This window comes from Phalangium opilio, unplaced genomic scaffold, assembly GCF_054372755.1.
Source record: "Phalangium opilio isolate 3A_F unplaced genomic scaffold, DU_Popi_V2 ptg000194l_1, whole genome shotgun sequence".
NCBI lineage: Eukaryota > Metazoa > Arthropoda > Arachnida > Opiliones > Phalangiidae > Phalangium > Phalangium opilio.
The window spans coordinates 2,930,381-2,947,504 of NW_028324212.1; the positions used below are offsets into that span (position 1 = coordinate 2,930,381).

General features: G+C 37.1%; 2 protein-coding genes across 2 annotated transcripts; both read right to left on the reverse strand.

The window, feature by feature from the left end:
• Nucleotides 1-4,547: 4,547 nt before the first annotated feature.
• Nucleotides 4,548-5,216, reverse strand: LOC149622692 (uncharacterized). Its single transcript, XM_089853587.1, has one exon. The coding sequence runs from the start codon at nucleotides 5,214-5,216 to the stop codon at nucleotides 4,548-4,550; it is 669 nt and encodes a 222-aa protein (XP_089709713.1).
• A 10,113-nt stretch (nucleotides 5,217-15,329) lies between these two features.
• LOC149622693 (uncharacterized) lies at nucleotides 15,330-16,431 on the reverse strand. The gene is made up of 5 exons (XM_089853588.1): nucleotides 16,403-16,431; nucleotides 16,244-16,339; nucleotides 16,041-16,164; nucleotides 15,811-15,999; nucleotides 15,330-15,716 (listed from the first exon to the last, which is right to left on the reverse strand). The coding sequence occupies exons 1-4, from the start codon at nucleotides 16,429-16,431 to the stop codon at nucleotides 15,877-15,879; spliced, it is 372 nt and encodes a 123-aa protein (XP_089709714.1). The 3' UTR covers nucleotides 15,330-15,716; nucleotides 15,811-15,876.
• Between the last annotated feature and the right edge of the window lie 693 nt (nucleotides 16,432-17,124).

The window sequence follows — 17,124 nt, forward strand, 5'->3', positions numbered from 1 at the left end:
TCGTATATTGTATTAACTTTGATATTTTTCATTATCTTGATATTGGTTAAAACTATAGAAATAAAACTAACACATTTTTGCTTGCAGAGTTCTTATTTCAAGGTGGATATACTGAAGGATGAAACTTTATATGAGCGGTCAGGCTATCAAGCCGTCATCCTTAAAATACTATCATCCGATCCTGGATTTAAGTAAATTGCTTTAATTAAGCTAGAAGTGTCTCAAGATTGAATGCAAAATTTAACTAAGGAAGATATACACATTTTACTCACCAACGTACCATCTTTTTAGCCACATCATAGTATACGATAGGCCCTTAGTTTGATCCGAGCCGTAGTAGCTCTAGTAGTAGTAGTAGTAGTAGTAGTAGTAGTAAGGGTTGTCGCTTTCGTTATCGTTAGATTTTAGCTTAAATGGAATTCGATAGCACCTCAACCCACCCATAGGGGTAACTGAGCTCGGTTAGAGATTTTATTTTAATTAAAATTTTTCTTGGTCGCAGGCGGGATTCGAACCCGGGTCGCTCTTATCCTTTAATATATATCTAAAGGGTCGGGAATGAGGTAGGGCCCTATTAATTTGTGGGGTCGGATACTTCTGAATTGGTGTCTTTTGTTCTTTATATTTCTTTTCTTTTTATTTATGATCAAATTAAATAGATAAATATGTGGCTACTATTATATACTATTTTTAAGCCTTTATGTTGGCACTGTTAATCGTTCGTCTTTCTAAAGGGAGTGAAAAAGGGGTTTTTGATTTCCAAAGGGTGGGGACTACGATTTGTCTATAACAGTGCAATGTAAATTTACAACGCACGTGTTAAATAGCGCACTTAGAGTGAAAAGGGATAAATTGTGTTAAGGTGATATTTTTCATTAGTTGGTCATTTTAAACTCATCGAGGGGATAATCACTAAAACCATCTGTTCTTCGATTCGCCGGAATATTAAAATTATATCATAAGTAAATTTATACGGGTAATAATTTTATCACTGTTTGGGGTAGGGCGTTGAGGGGCTATTCACTCTGATTTTATGTACGGTAAATCATTTTAGCATTGTAAAAGATAGCGCTATTCACTCATTAGGTAAGGAAGAGAGGAGTTATCCACTCATTAGGGTAGGATATAGAGGGGCTATTCACTCGTACAATGTGGCTACTAGTACGAGCCCTTGGGCCGTCTTGTTTTACCTTGTAAACTATTAAACACAAGAAATACGGTACGCGACAATTTGGTCTCACCGATTTGGTCTTGGGACAAATTAGTCTCAGGACAACTGGGTCTCGAGACAATAAGGTCTTGGAGCAAATGGGTCTCGCGACAATAGGGTCTTGGGGCAAATGGATCTCGGGACGCTTTGGTCTCGAGACAAATTGGTCTCGGGACACTTTGGTCTCGAGACAAATTGGTCCCGGTACAATTTGGTCTCGAGACAATAGGGTCTTGGGGCAATTGGGTCTCGAGACAATAGGGTCTTGGGGCAACTGGGTCTCGAGACAATAGGGTCTTGGGGCAAATGGGTCTCGGGACACTTTGGTCTCGAGACAAATTGGTCCCGGTACAATTTGGTTTCGAGACTAATTTGTCTCTGAACACGAAAGTCTCGTTTTTAAAAAAGTATCACCCTTCAGCATTTTTTTAACCAGCCAAATCTAACCGAACCAAACCAAACCTTACCTAACCAAACCAAACCTTACCTAACCAAACCAAACCTTACCTAACCTAACCAAACCTTACCTTACCTTACCTAACCAAACCTAACCTAACTTAAACACACCCAACCCATTCAAACCAAAGCAAACTTAAGCTAACCTAACCTAACCAAACCCAATCCATTCAAACCAAAGCAAACTTAAAATAACCAAACCTAGCCTAACCCAACCCAACCTTGTTTGGAGGTATTAAAAGCCCGCCTCTTAGCACGAACAATTTATAAGCAATAATAGAAATATTTTGGAAAATGTGGCAGCAAATTAAAAGGAGAATATTTTGGAAAAAGTGGCAGCTTATTAATAGGAGAATATTTTGGAAAAGGTGGGAATTTATAAGTAGGAGAATGTTTTGGGAAAGGTGGTAGCTAATTAAAAGGAGAATATTTAGGAAAAGGTGGGAACTTAAAAGTAGGAGAATGTTTTTGGGAAAGGTGGTAGCTAATTAAAAGGAGAATATTTTGGAAAAGGTGGCAGTTAATTAATAGGAGAATATTTAGGAAAAGGTGGCAACTAATTAATAGGAGAATATTTTGGAAAAGGTGGTAACGAATTATAGGAACCATTGTTTTGGAAAAGGTGGCACCTAATTAGATAACCAAATAATCACGAGACCAAACCGTCCCGAGACCAAATAATCACGATACCAAATAGTCCCGAGACCAAATAATCACGATACGAAATAGTCCCGAGACAAAATAATCACGATACCAAATAGTCCCGAGACCAAATAATCACGATACCAAATAGTCCCGAGACCAAATAATCACGATACCAAATAGTCCCGAGACCAAATAATCACTATACCAAATAGTCCAGAGACCAAATAATCACGATACGAAATAGTCATGAGACCAAATAATCACGATACGAAATAGTCCAGAGACCAAATAATCACGATACCAAACCGTCCAGAGACCAAATAATCACGATACCACATAGTCCCGAGACCAAATAATCACGATACCAAATAGTCCCGAGACCAAATAATCACAATACCAATTAGTCCCGAGACCAAATAATCACTATACCAAATAGTCCCGAGACCAAATAATCACAATACCAATTAGTCCCGAGACCAAATAATCACTATACCAAATAGTCACGAGACCAAATAATCACGATACCAAATAATCACGATACCAAATAGTTCCGAGACCAAAAAATCACGAGACAAAATAGTCCCGCGACCAAATCGGCGAGACCATATTTTCCTGTTCCGCAAGAAATAGCACAGCCGTTAACGGTGATATTCCAATCAAAGTAATGACAGCACACATTACTTTCTTTACTAATAGTCCACATTCATTATAATTTTAACTCAAAGGCCTATAATTGACACACTTTTAACAAGTTATATGAGCAAGTTGTGATTATATGAATGTAACGCTTGATGGATGTGGTAACCTTGTTGAAGATTTGTTTTGCCGAATTGGAATATTTCGCGTTTGTGGGAGAGACAGTTTTAATTGAGGTGACCGACTGAAAAATCACCCCAAACTTTAAGAGAATTAATTACGACGTTTGGATAAAACATTAATCAAACACTTTATTTAAAGAACAAGTTAAAGTTAAATTGGCTCATTTGGAGCTGGCTGAGTTAAAGGAATTTGCCGATTTGAGGCCTGACTAAAAGTTTAAAGAATTTGCCCATTTGGGGCCTAACCAAAGAGGTTGTGAATTTTGTTCTCGACTACAGGAGCTCTCGGTCAATACTGGTTTTTTGTAAGGTAAATTTTCGGTGTAAGCTGGGAGCGAGAACAGATAAAGAATGGGGTGTAACCCCTTAGGGGTTAACCCTAGCACGGTACGGGATGAAAAGTTTCAAGAAAACCGCTGACTCATTCCCTCTTCGTATTTTTGACCCCAGCTTACGCGGGCGTTATTCGCTACTTTACCTTTATCATAAGTAACCAGATATTACAAAGTATAGAGGTTTGTATAGGATTTCAAATATTAGTTACAGATAGCTTTCATTGATTTTTTAAGGATACAAATACAGATTTAAATACATTTATACAAAAAGAGACAACAATCAGAAATTACAAAATTAACGAAATTAAATAAAGATAAATTCAAACAAGTTGGTAAAGTTCAAAGTCCGACGCGTTAAATTCAACACTCCCCACCGAATAATATTTCCAAATATTATTGAAAATAGATTTACGCGACAAAGTATAGCTAGCTAATTAATTTCCAGATTATAAAGAAATGAGATGGGACGTCTTATTTCGTTTCCATTTGGCGTACGCACCATACATAACCTTATTAATTCATCACGGCCTTTCATTGTTTCAGTAATTAAGCCTAAGCGCCACATATTTTTTTGCATTCGGTCTTCGTGAATAACGACCACGTCTCCTACTTCTAGCGCATTCTCATTTTTGTTTAACAGTACTTGATGAGCACTGCGCAATTCCATCAAGTATTCTTGCTTCCATCGTTTCCATAAGCGATATTGTACGGTTTCTCGGTACCGTTGTCTTCGGGCCATCGTGCGTTGAGAGTTTGGTAACTCGGCTTCTTTGACTCTTTGAGGTGGGAGGCACTTGATTCTTTTTCCCGTAAGAAAGTGTGCAGGTGTTAGTGGTGTCGGTACCTGCACCTTGTTAAACACGTAAGTCATTGGACGTGAGTTGATAATTGCCTCTGTCTCGAGGAGTACAGTCTCCATTTCTTGATAAGTTAGTGTGGCTTGACCAAGTACCTTGCGTAGGGCCGTTTTAACAGTTGTCACTAACCGCTATATCCTCTCCACCATGCAGCTCTATCAGCTACGAAGCGCCAGCTGATTCCCTTTTCTCCGTAGAAGGATTTGGCTTCCTCGTTGTTGATTTTCTACCAAATTTCTTTCAAATCTTCGTTAGCGCGGATGAAAGTCTTGGCATTATCAGAATGGATAATACCCCTGCGAGCGATCATTCTACGCAGGGCTAGAAGGAATTCGTACGTGTTGAGGAGTGGTACAAGCTCTAAATGAATTGCTCGTGTGACCGCGCATGTAAAGAGGCATATGTATGATTTCTCCACGTTTTCTCCAACCTTTACATACAGTGGTCCGGCGAAGTCAACTTCGACGACTTCAAATGGCGGTGCTTCATCTATTCTTTCTTGGGGAAGGGGGGCCATGGGTGCCTCCCCTGGTTTGGCTTGAAATCTTCTGCACACCATGCAGTTGCGTATGATATTCATTGTCATCTGTCTTCCGGTGATTACCCAAAATCTGCCTCTGGTCTGAGTTAGGGTAATTTGAACCCCAGAGTGGTAAACTTGCCAGTGACTACGTTTGATGAACAAAAACGATAGTCTGTGGCCTTTGTTCAGTATTATTGGATGTTTCTCTTCTTCTGACAATCTTGATTGGTGTAAACGTCCACCGACGCATAGAAGTCCGTCTTGGTTCAAAATAGGCTTAAGCTTTGCAATATCTGACTTCACTATTTTCTTCCCGTTATAAGATCGGTAATTTCGGCCTTGAAAGCTTGCTTCTGCACGCTCTTTATCCATTCTATTTCTACTTGACCCATTTCTTCTGCTGTAATCGGTCCGGTTTCGGTTTTAACTTTCCTCATCTTATTAATGGACCTCTTGACGATAGCCCTAATTCTAAATACCTTATTTAGGGATTAGTATTTGCTTAAATCGATTAGGTTGGAAATTCCTTTATCGAAATCTTCCTGGATACATTGGACTACTTGTTTTCATTTTCCATTACTTTCTATTGTTCATCCGTCATCTTATCAGAGTGACCAACTTGTCTTCTCTTTTCTAAGCCATTCGGGTCTTCCCCACCAGTGCTTACTTCGTACAATTTCTTCTGTTTTGCTCCCCTGGTGGGAATGTCTGCCGGATTGTTAGTGCCAGGGCAGTGCTGTCATTCACACTATATATTATGCTACAACTCATCACTTTTACGTAGGGGTTTTAATTCAAAAGTATTAATGGCTATTGTTGACGCCAAATATCGATTCTTGACTGTGGATGTTGGAGCCTACGGATCCAGTTCCGATGGAGGAATATTCAAGTCAGCCGCCTTCGGCAAAGCTGTGGAGAATGGGACTGTTGAATTTCAAAAGGATTGCTTTTTGCCAGGCACGGAAACAAAAGTTGGCCATGTGCTGGTCGGAGACGAAGCATTTCAGTTGCTTCCCAATTTTATGAGACCCTATTCCGCAAAGCAATTGAATCCCAAGCGACGAGTATTCAATTACAGACTTAGTCGAGCAAGGTTTGTAACGTTTCCGAATGGTATATTTTTCACTACAGGAAAATTCGTTTTACAGACGGTGTAGCGAAAATGCTTTTGGCATTTTAGCCTCAAGGTGGAGGGTGTTTCGGTTACCGTTACAACTTAAACCTGAAAATGTAGACCGAGTAGTAAAGGCTGCATGTGTTCTTCACAACTATCTCCTGAAGTAAGAAGAAAATAGGCCAGTCAAAACCTATTGCCCGAATACTTTTGCTGACCACAAAGACTCTCTTGGTAACCTTATTATCGGAGAGTGGGAGGAAAGATTATTAGACGATCCATCAAGGGCTTTGTTAAAACAACGTGCTACAGCTGCTCGAAACTCGTGTCAGTTAGCAAGAGATACGAGAGATGCATTTTGCAACTATTTTTATTCGCCGAAGGGTGAAGTCGAATGGCAATGGGAGTTACTAAGAATATCACAGCCCATTACATTACAAAAACAGAAATTAGACAATTGATGTTTTAGTGTAAATAATGTGCATAGGTGTATATTTTCTAAATGTTTATCTTCACAAATATACAGTGATTAAATTTTAATCAGAATTTAATTCAGAATCTATTTGTTCGTTAATGTATTGAATAATATGTAGTTCACATTTTGTTCGTTTTTCTGAGGAGAGTCCTGCATTAAGACTGAAGCGTATTCAGCAAATTTTTCTGATGGGGTTTTAGTTAATTCCCTAAAAAAAGTAACTTGTCACAACGAAATATATATTTAAAATAACAATTAGGTACCTGTTAATCATGCACATCTCTTTTAGTAAATCATCTTTATTTAATGAAACATTTGAAGGTTTACGTTTTTTTTTGTTTCTTGTATGAAGTTGAAGGGGGTTGAGTGGGTATTCTGAGAGAGCGGTAGCTCTCTTAGATAAGACTTCATACTGCTTTTAATGTATAAGGAGGGTTTTTTGTTTGGATGTAGTTTTTTTTGTATTGTATTAATTCATTCGAAAAAATTCCACAGAACTACAATTCGGGCCCTTAATATGTGGTTAAAATTTCAAAGAGATCCATAAATTAGTTTATTTTATAAAAAATAAAGTTGCTAAGGGTGGTTTTCATTTCCATAAAATTAATCACACCTTTTGATGCAAAACAGAAATTTTTCCCATAGAAATAACATGGGAAATTTTTCGAAAAAAACAAATCGGTTATTCGTGATTTAGGAAAACTATACGTTGGTTAGTTTTGGGAACGGTCTTAAATTAAACTTTAAACTATAATCTAGGATCATTTTTCTTGTTATTAAGAAAAATTTATTTTAAGTATGTTTAACTTAAATTTTAAAAACTACCCCAATCTGCGATATTTTAGCATTTATCCACTGTTTTATTAGGAAATATCAGCGAGACCAATGTTGGCCTTTTTTAACGTATAGTTGCCTCATAATAATCCGATTGTTTCTTCTTAATGCCTTTTGGTTGGAATGGCCTATCGATAGTGAGATAAGACGGCTTTAATATTGCTGCAAGTGACGTTGACGCGGCCGCTACAGCGACGCCTTCAAAACACACGGGTCTAAATTGTCGCGGATATAGTCAAATTCAGACTAGCTTAATAAACATTTTAACTTTTCCCTGCTAATTATTCTGGATTATCAATAAGAGATAATTAAACTAGACTCCCAATTAAAGATAAATAAACTAGATTACGAATTTAAGTAATTTAAGTAGTTTACCAATTAAACGTTCTTAAAATAAATTATCAATTAGAGGTAATTAAACTAGATAACGAATTAAGGGTTACTAATTAAATAACCAATTAAGGATAATTAATCTAGATTACCAATTAAGAGTAATTAATCTAGATTATCAATTAAGGGTAATTAATATTATCAATTAAGGGTAATTAATCTAGATTACCAATTAAGGGTAATTAATTTAGATTACCAATTAAGGGTAATTAATCTAGATTATCAATTAAGGGTAATTAATCTAGATTATCAATTAAGGGTAATTAATCTAGATTATCAATTAAGGGTAATTAATCTAGATTACCAATTAAGGGGTAATTAATCTAGATTACCAATTAAGGGTAATTAATCTAGATTACCAATTAAGGGTAATTAATCTAGATTATAAATTAAGGGTAATTAATTTAGATTACCAATTAAGGGTAATTAATTTAGATTACCAATTAAGGGTAATTAATTTAGATTACCAATTAAGGGTAATTAATCTAGATTATTCTTTAAGGGTAATTAATCTAGATTATCAATTAAGGGTAATTAATCTAGATTATCAATTAAGGGTAATTAATCTAGATTACCAATTAAGGGTTACCGACGACTGGTAAATAAGCTAGATTACCGACGACCGGTAATTAAGCTAGATTACCGACGACCGGTAATTAAGCTAGATTACCGACGACCGGTAATTAAGCTAGATTACCGACGACCCGTAATTAAGCTAGATTACCGACGACCGGTAATTAAGCTAGATTACCGACGACCGGTAATTAAGCTAGATTACCGACGACCGGTAATTAAGCTAGATTACCGACGACCGGTAATTAAGCTAGATTACCGACGACCGGTAATTAAGCTAGATTACCGACGACCGGTAATTAAGCTAGATTACCGACGACCGGTAATTAAGCTAGATTACCGACGACCGGTAATTAAGCTAGATTACCGACGACCGGTAATTAAGCTAGATTACCGACGACCGGTAATTAAGCTAGATTACCGACGACCGGTAATTAAGCTAGATTACCGACGACCGGTAATTTAGTCGCATTACCGACGACTGGTAATTTAGTCGCATTACCGACGACTGGTAATTTAGTCGCATTACCGACGACTGGTAATTTAGTCGCATTACCGACGACTGGTAATTAAGCTAGATTACCGATGAACGCGCAACGCCCTAAGACTTTTTCTCCCATATTTTCTAAACAATTTTAATTAATATGAAGACTGAAGTGACAGATATTAATAAAAACTGTCATTGTAGACAAAGACTGGAAAGTGTAAAAGATAAGGTTTGAAAATGAACTGCCTGAAGTAACAGATATTAAAATTTTCACTTTTGAAGACATCATTATAAAACATCAATTATTTTAAAAAATTCTTATCTTACTTTTTTTCACCAAAATTTCATTTTCGCAAAATATTTTTCAGCAATATTTACCAACTATTTTGTCCTCAACAGTAGTTCTCACCTAGAAGGGTTTAAGGGATACTAGCTTGGTACTGGTTTTACTTACAACTAACATTTGATTCTAGGAGATTCAAATGCTTGGATATCTGAAAAGATTTCTCTTGAGAAAAGATCTGTAGATTGATCGTGATCTTTGAGAGCAACACAGCACGTTAATATTTAATACTTTGAAAGCTTTACAATTTAAGAATACGTTTTGTAAAGTTTTAATACGGTTTATATTTTGTAAGCTCTCAACGATTTTCTCTCGTTATAGGGTCGAATTTTCTACCTAATTTTAAATTTTTGATAATTTCTTTTGAATTAGTACTTTTTCCGCTTATGTTTTTCTCGTAGTCTGTGAGTTTAGAACTGGTGCTAGGCATATTTTCATTTACATCACTAGGTTCAAGATTTGAGGTATCATCTATTTGTTATATTTCCTCCTGATTATCAGGTATTTCAACGACAAAGTCTCGACCCTCGCTCTCAAGAATAAGCTATACATTAATTTCCAGCATTATTTTAGCATTTTAGATTGTATAATCAAATAATGTCAGCTAGCACTCACAGTTTCATTTCACGTGACCGCTACATCTCGCTTCTCGCTAAGCGGGACGCTAGAAAATATCTGTCTCTGACAGATCGGAGCTAGCGTCATTTTCTCGCTCTAGTTTTGCGTTTTCTCGCGTCTAGCGAGGGGTTTCCGCGGCAATGAAAACACCTTTGCTAGAAGCCAGACAAAGTTCTAGCTAACTCTTCTCGCTCTAGCGCGAATTTTTCTCGCTTCTAGCTTTGATGAAAACGGGGCTTAAGCCTATGGTTAAAGCGGAAATCTGCTCACGATTCGCCCCTAGAGTTTTACTTGCCCGCACAGCTTCAAAAAAATCAGAGAATGTGCTGCCACCTTTAATTTTTAAGGTTGGTTTATGATCAGACCATTTTTTGGTACCAGTGCTGGACATAAGTTGCCATTTAACAGCTTAGACTTAGAGCAGACGACGGTTTGAAGGCGCGGGTTGTTTATAATTCTAAGACTTCACACTGTGAAAGGGTGGTTTGATTTTGATTATTTAGATGGTCTAAACTCAAATGAAGGTGTAAGCTATACTTATTTTATTTGAGAATGTTCGGTCCCTCGGGAAAAAAATAAAATAGTTTTATATTGAACGCTTGTTTTGTACTCTTTTTATTCCAAAATTTTGGTTTGCGGATGTGATCCTACATAGCCACTATATTGAAATGCATTCGTCCTATTTTAGTAAGTATTTAATTTAGTTCAGTGACTTACACTTGGTCTTACTGTGTGCTTATTATAATGATAAACCACAAATACAATACATTGATCCTTTATTGACGTTGAAAAGAAATAGATTCACCTTTGCGTTTGACTAATTTAGTTTCATAATTGTAATAGCAAATAAACATGTTTGAGCCCAATTCTGCCACACGTAATCAAAGGGACAACTTAGTGTTTCCAATATATAAACAAAGTGAACAAATAAACCAATTACTTTCAAAAATATACATACATTTATATCCAATACTCGAAAATACTCCTCCGCGACGGAAGTCACAAATATAAATACCGCGGACTACAACTACTACTTTGACCAATGAGGCTGCAATTATCTGTAAACAGGCTCTATACTTTTAATCTAAGTTATTATCTATTACTTTTATTTATTAAATTAACTCTGGACATAATTGTAAATAAGGACTCCACCTTAATGATTGTTCCAATAAAAAGCCTTTATTATTATTATTATTATTGTTATTATTATTATTATTATTATTATTATTATTATTATTATCCGCGTAAGGGTCGTCGTGGTTCTCCCGGATTTCCCTTGTGGTATTCTCAGGCCCTTCGCGCTGCTATTAAACAAAAAAAGTATTTCTTTCGGAAAAAGAAGCGTACCGGAGCTTTAGCCGATCTCATTGAATTTAAACGCCTTCGAGCGGTTGTTAAACGGTTAATTGTACGCGATAAGACTACTCATGTTGCCAGTGTTTGCCAAGATGCTTCTACGCACCCCAAAAAGTTTTGGAACTTGGTCAAGGGTAACCTTCGAACTGATTCCAGAGCTATAACTTTAAAACTTGATAACGTTATGGTTTCTGATCCTGAGCGTCTGGCTGGCAGCTTTGCTGATCATTTTTCTCGTGTTTCTGTTGACAATACCAACCCTGCTGAAGGCTTTCTTTTTGACTCTCCTATGAGTGTCACTACACCCTATCTCTCTCAGGTTATTTCGCCCTCAGACATCCATAAGGCTATTGTTCGGCTTCCTAACAAGTTCTCGACAGGAGTTGATAGCATCCCAGCCTTTATTTTAAAGGGCTGCGAGGCCATTCTTTTACCATTGTTAGAACATATTTATAACTTATCCATTACTACTTGCACCTTCCCTACCCTATGGAAAAAAGCCGTTGTCTCTCCGGTATTTAAATCGGGAGTCTCATGTGATCCAAGGAATTATAGACCCATTTCGTTACTTTGTGTATTCGCTAAAGTTTTTGATATGGTCATGCACAAGCATTTACAAACTTGGTTCAACTTATTCCCTAATGATTGTCAACACGGTTTCTCCCCTGGTAAATCAGTTGACACCAACCATGCTGTTTTTATGAACTATGTAGCGCCAGTTGTGGAGAGTCGTGGGCAAGTAGACGTCATCTACTTGGACTTAGCAAAAGCGTTTGACCGTGTCTCTCATAATCTTTTGAGAGACAAGCTTTGCGCTATGGGAGTTGATGGCGTATTGCTTAAATGGATTTCTGATTATTTGAAGGAGCGTATTTATGTCCTCAAATGCAATGGTTCGCTCACCACGGTGGAGTACAATCTTTGTTGTGGAGTTCCGCAAGGTTCTTCTTTAGGGCCATTGCTTTTCAATATCTATATTTATGACCTTCAGTTTAAAATAAAACATTCTCAATTACTGCAATTTGCAGACGATAACAAATTATTCAGGAGTATTAATTCTGACCTTGATCACTTGCTTTTGCAAGAGGACATAAACACAGTCTCCACTTGGTGTCTTAATAATAATATTCCGATTAACCCCACAAAATCGATACATGTAAGCTATACTAGGCGTGTAAGTCGAAAGTTGATGACCTCATACATTATTGATTCAAAACCCATACACACAAAAAATGAGACCAAAGATTTGGGTACAATATTTGACACTCAATTGCATTTTTCCAGTCATGTCACTAGGACAGTTAGCCTTTGCCGTCGTTCCTTGGCGATTTCCCTTAAAATTAGTAGACAGTTAAAGTCGCTTCGTCATTTTCGCATATTGTATCTAAGTTTGGTTCGATTGCATGGGGTGGCTGCAGCCAATACCTCTTGAACAAAATAGAAGGAGTACAGCGAAAATTTATAGAATTTAGCCATACACACTTTTTACCCAAGGCTCAATATAATTATGAACTGTTGTTAACTATCCTTGATCTCCTTAAAATTAACGACTGTATAAGACTAAATCATATAACTTTTATTCACAAATTAGTTCACAATATCATCCCACTTTCTACTCTAGTAAATGGTCTTAATTTTTCGGTCCCCATACATTTTCGTAAACAGTGCACTTTTTACAATCATAAACTGTCAATTGATCCTGTAATTAGAATGCAATCAACTTGCAATTCGTTTGCTAATATTTTTGATCTTTTTTCAGATAGTTTAATTAATGTACAAAAACTTACCCGACAGTATATTCTAGATGATTACTAGTTTTTTAAGCTAGGAACAAAAAAAAAAAATTCCTAAATTTTGTACTTAACAGTGCTACTTTAATCAGTTTTTCCTTACATTTATGTCATTACGTGACTCTTCTATATTTTGTATTAATTATTAATTCGTATAATTCTATTTAATTTTGTATAATTTTTATTCATTTGTACATTTTGTTATTAACTATGTATGTGTATATTCTCGTTAACTCACATGAGTTATTTTTATGCACATTAAACTTCCATTCCATTCCATTCCATTCCATTATTATTATTATTATTATTATTATTATTATTATTATTATTATTATTATTATTATTATTATCTATAATCTATAATGCCACTAATGATCTATATTAGATTTTAAATAACTGAATACCTATTGGAAGGCTAGACACGGACATGATTGTTAAAAACTTAAATTTTAACATTCTTAACATTTTTATTTTTTTCACATTTTATTGACGATTCTTCTGAAAGTCAAAGATATAGGATTTTAAAACTTTATAGAATTCTTTTATTTATCTAATGAATAACTTTTGTCTTAAAAGGAAAGAGATATAATTGTTAGCTAGTAAATTAATATAATTTAACGCGTGTATAACTATGAAAAGTACATTTATGTATGTTGTTATGCACGCAATAAACAAATTCAAATTCAAAATTATTATAAAACATAGCAAGAAGTTCACCGCGGTATCTGATTCTAAAATAGAAACTCAAAATATGCAGTGGAAATGTATTTTGATATGTGCCGAAGACTATCACTTTGCACAAGTCGGTCGGCAATTCCTTTTATATACTTTCCACTGGAAAAATCTTGCTCCGCGACAATGGCGCTACTTTCACCTAGTGCAGTGCTAGGTAGTGTCAATTCATCCCTACCAAGCGACTTGTGGATGTGGAACCCTTTAATTATAGTCATTATTTTTGTGGGAGGAGTCACGTCCCACCACGATGCCAAATGCATATTGTGCACCCTCACTGTAGCTGCAGCAAAGAGGAGATAAAGAATGAGCATCAACGTCTATCAAATGCAGGTGTCTATTAAGCCTAATATCCCATCAGCTGAGCCCAGTAAGGCTGTAACAGACCAAATCCTACAATCCGTACATTAAAGCTAGTTAGCGGGCCAGAGAAAACATCTTACTACTATAGAGTCCATTAATTAATAATTAAATAATACGTTACGTCCTTTAGTTCTTTTATTCCAACAGTTTTCCATCGAAGTGAGAGACACCCGTATACCGCCAACTAAGCCCAAACCATGCCGCACCTAAATGAAAAGTGACTAGGCCGACTAAGCGCGTATATTCGGGATCAAAGGTCAAAAGGGAAAACGACGCCTCGTGGCGGCATTCGTTACTTGTTCCCCAAAAAACACATTCACATATGATAATTATACAGAAATAGAAAATGTTACAATCGATAATCCTATTAGGCATAACAAATATATAATTATTAAACAAAATAGTAGTAGGTTAAAATTAGGAAGTAAAATTTTGTATTTAATTTAGATTTAAAAATTGGTTGATATATATGTTCTGATGGACTAATAATAATAACTAGGCTTTGTCTATGAAGGGATTTCTAAAACAAGCCTGTGGCTTGTTTTAGGGTGGGTCCCTTTACATTGCATAGAGGGGTGGTGGCTAGCCCCTATGCCACAGCATACTAACTAGTACAATTAACCACTACAAGTTTTTATGGAAAGGAGAAACCGGGTTAGACCGCGGAGGAAAACTCCTTTACAGCATCTCTTCTCGAGCCTGTATCGCTTAAGATACAATACGACTCGGGTTCTTTCTTGGTTGCTTGTGGCACAGGAACTTAGGCTTCTCGTTCGATACTGGCGCATCATGTTGACTCCGCTTCCAGGGCGTTCGGTACATTCCTCATCCAGATATGGTAACGGTACATTGGTATGCAGGTTCTTCCACGCTGATACCTCCGATGTGGATAACTCCTCAGGCGCTTCCAATTGCGGGAAGGTATCCGGCCCCTTCATGGTGGTGATACTGAGGAACCTCTCCTCCGATGTCATAAAGTATGAGGGTTATAAAACAAGAAATATGAACTGATGTATTAAGGCCAAGTTTGGAGTAACGTTAAAAGTAATAATACATTACGTGCTTTGGTTCTCTTTTATTTCAACAGTTCAAGTCCTTTATCGTATGGGGATGTGTTGTCCATCTAAGTGACCAAGGAGACACCGGTATACCGCCAAGTCAGCCCAAACCATGCCGCCCCTAACTGATACCGACTAAGCGGGTATATGCGGGATGAAAGGTCACTAATGGCAAATGACGCCATCTCGCTGCATCCATTACAAGGTCCCTAGCTCTGCAAGGACCATCAACAAACTGTTTCGTCAGTTTCAGGCCATCAATATCAAGCCAGAGCTGATACTAAATAGCAGTGATTGTGTCATGCAGGCACCATCTTACCTACCCGTTGGTGTTGAGGACGACTAACGTTGGTCCAAAGAAGAGGGTGGTGATGGATTTTTCAGGTGTCTTATGTGTAGGATCCCAAGCCTTTCTTGGGTATCTTATGTCTAGGATCCCAAGCCTTTCTTGGGTCTCTTATGTCTAGGATCCCAAGCCTTTGTTGGGTCTCTTATGTCTAGGATCCCAAGCCTTTGTTGGGTCTCTTATGTCTAGGATCCCAAGCCTTTGTTGGGTCTCTTATGTCTAGGATCCCAAGCCTTTGTTGGGTCTCTTATGTCTAGGATCCCAAGCCTTTGTTGGGTCTCTTATGTCTAGGATCCCAAGCCTTTGTTGGGTCTCTTATGTCTAGGATCCCAAGCCTAATAAGCGTTGATTCCTCAGCATTCCAACTGTCGAAACCTCTTATTTCGTGGAATGCTGAAGTTTATTTTTGACAATAGAAAAGTGATTTCATTTCCCTTCAAGGACTGACAGTGCACGATGACCGCAAATTACCCTTCCTATGACTTACGAGTTATTAGGGTGGTGGGGGTCGGTTTGCGGTCATTTCCCAAGAAATTTAGTTATTACTTATTATTTAAAATCGAGATATCTGTTTCTCTCGTAATTCCTCCTTTGAAGGGGCTTCTACCATTCCTCTGGTTTTGGCAATCCTTAACTGGTGATCAGCATCCAGTGGTACTTTTTGTTTCAATGACCCCTAGAAATCATAATAAATTTATAGCTGAAAAGAATTTTTACCTTGAAGTTTTCCCTCTGTTCGAAAATGATCCGCATTAATTCCGGAATATAAGAATATTTTTTCTTCTCATATATTGGCACAATGTACCACGCCTTCGTTCGTTTACTGTAGGCACGTGTATCTCTGGAATCCACACATTTATGACCGTTATGCTTATTTCACAAACACATAGGCTATAATAAGTATATTAATGAAATTTTACTTTGGCTGTCCATCTTGTCTATAAGCCCGAGGCCTTCCACAGTGCTTGTTGTGGTCTATGGCGGCTAATTTAATCCTTATTTGGTAGCCCCAATAGCTACATCACAGACAAAAATTACTATGTCAACATGGTAAACGATGGAAACAAAGTTAGACATACCCAAAAGCGATTCTTTTTCGGGCATACATTAGAAATAGACTGTAGTAACTTTCGAGAAAGCCTGTGTGCCTGTAACAAACAAGATTTGCGCGTGATGAATGGTGGTACAGTTCATCTCTAGGTACTCACGCATACCTAAAGTTTGTGAAGTATCCCATATTTTTCAAGAGGTACTTCCTCATAACTTCGCTTCTTAATTTTAAGAAAGTGGGAGAGTTGGCTTGTAACCAGGGGTGTTTTTCCAGCTGCTCTTCAGTTAAAGGTTCATGGTCGCAATGATTGAACATGCCTATCTCTAAGTGCCACTCATGCTCGTTGATAACATGGTGGAGACAAGTCAACCACAAACTCTATAAATATTTGGATTTCAATTGACCACCTGTTCTTCAAGATTCATTCAAGGTAATCATAGCGAAATACCTTCATAGTGTAGACCTGTCCTAGACAATCTTTGGAGCACCACCAGAAATGATTACGTAGTAGAGGAGCCCAGGGACATAAATCTCTATGTTCTTTAGATTTCAGTCCAATCTTCATGAAACACGTTCTGTTTAATTCACTTGATAAAGGGTGTAACAAGAGATTTAAAACGGAAACATTATTTACTTCGCTCAATCTTTTCAAAATTATTTTGCCACCATGTGTCCCACGAGTGTTTTACACCTGGAAAACAAGATTCCTCCTTCCCTTTGTATATTCGGAAATTAAGATTTTTCATAAAT

Coding starts and splice junctions, on each gene's coding strand:
- LOC149622692 (XM_089853587.1), bottom strand. CDS start 5,216: ATGGATAAAGAGCGTGCAGAAGCAAGCTTTCAAGGCCGAAATTACCGA.
- LOC149622693 (XM_089853588.1), bottom strand. CDS start 16,431: ATGTATGCCCGAAAAAGAATCGCTTTTGG. Junction 16,340..16,402: donor CGAAAAAGAATCGCTTTTGG/GTATGTCTAACT, acceptor TCTGTGATGTAG/CTATTGGGGCTACCAAATAA. Junction 16,000..16,040: donor AACAGAGGGAAAACTTCAAG/GTAAAAATTCTT, acceptor TATGATTTCTAG/GGGTCATTGAAACAAAAAGT.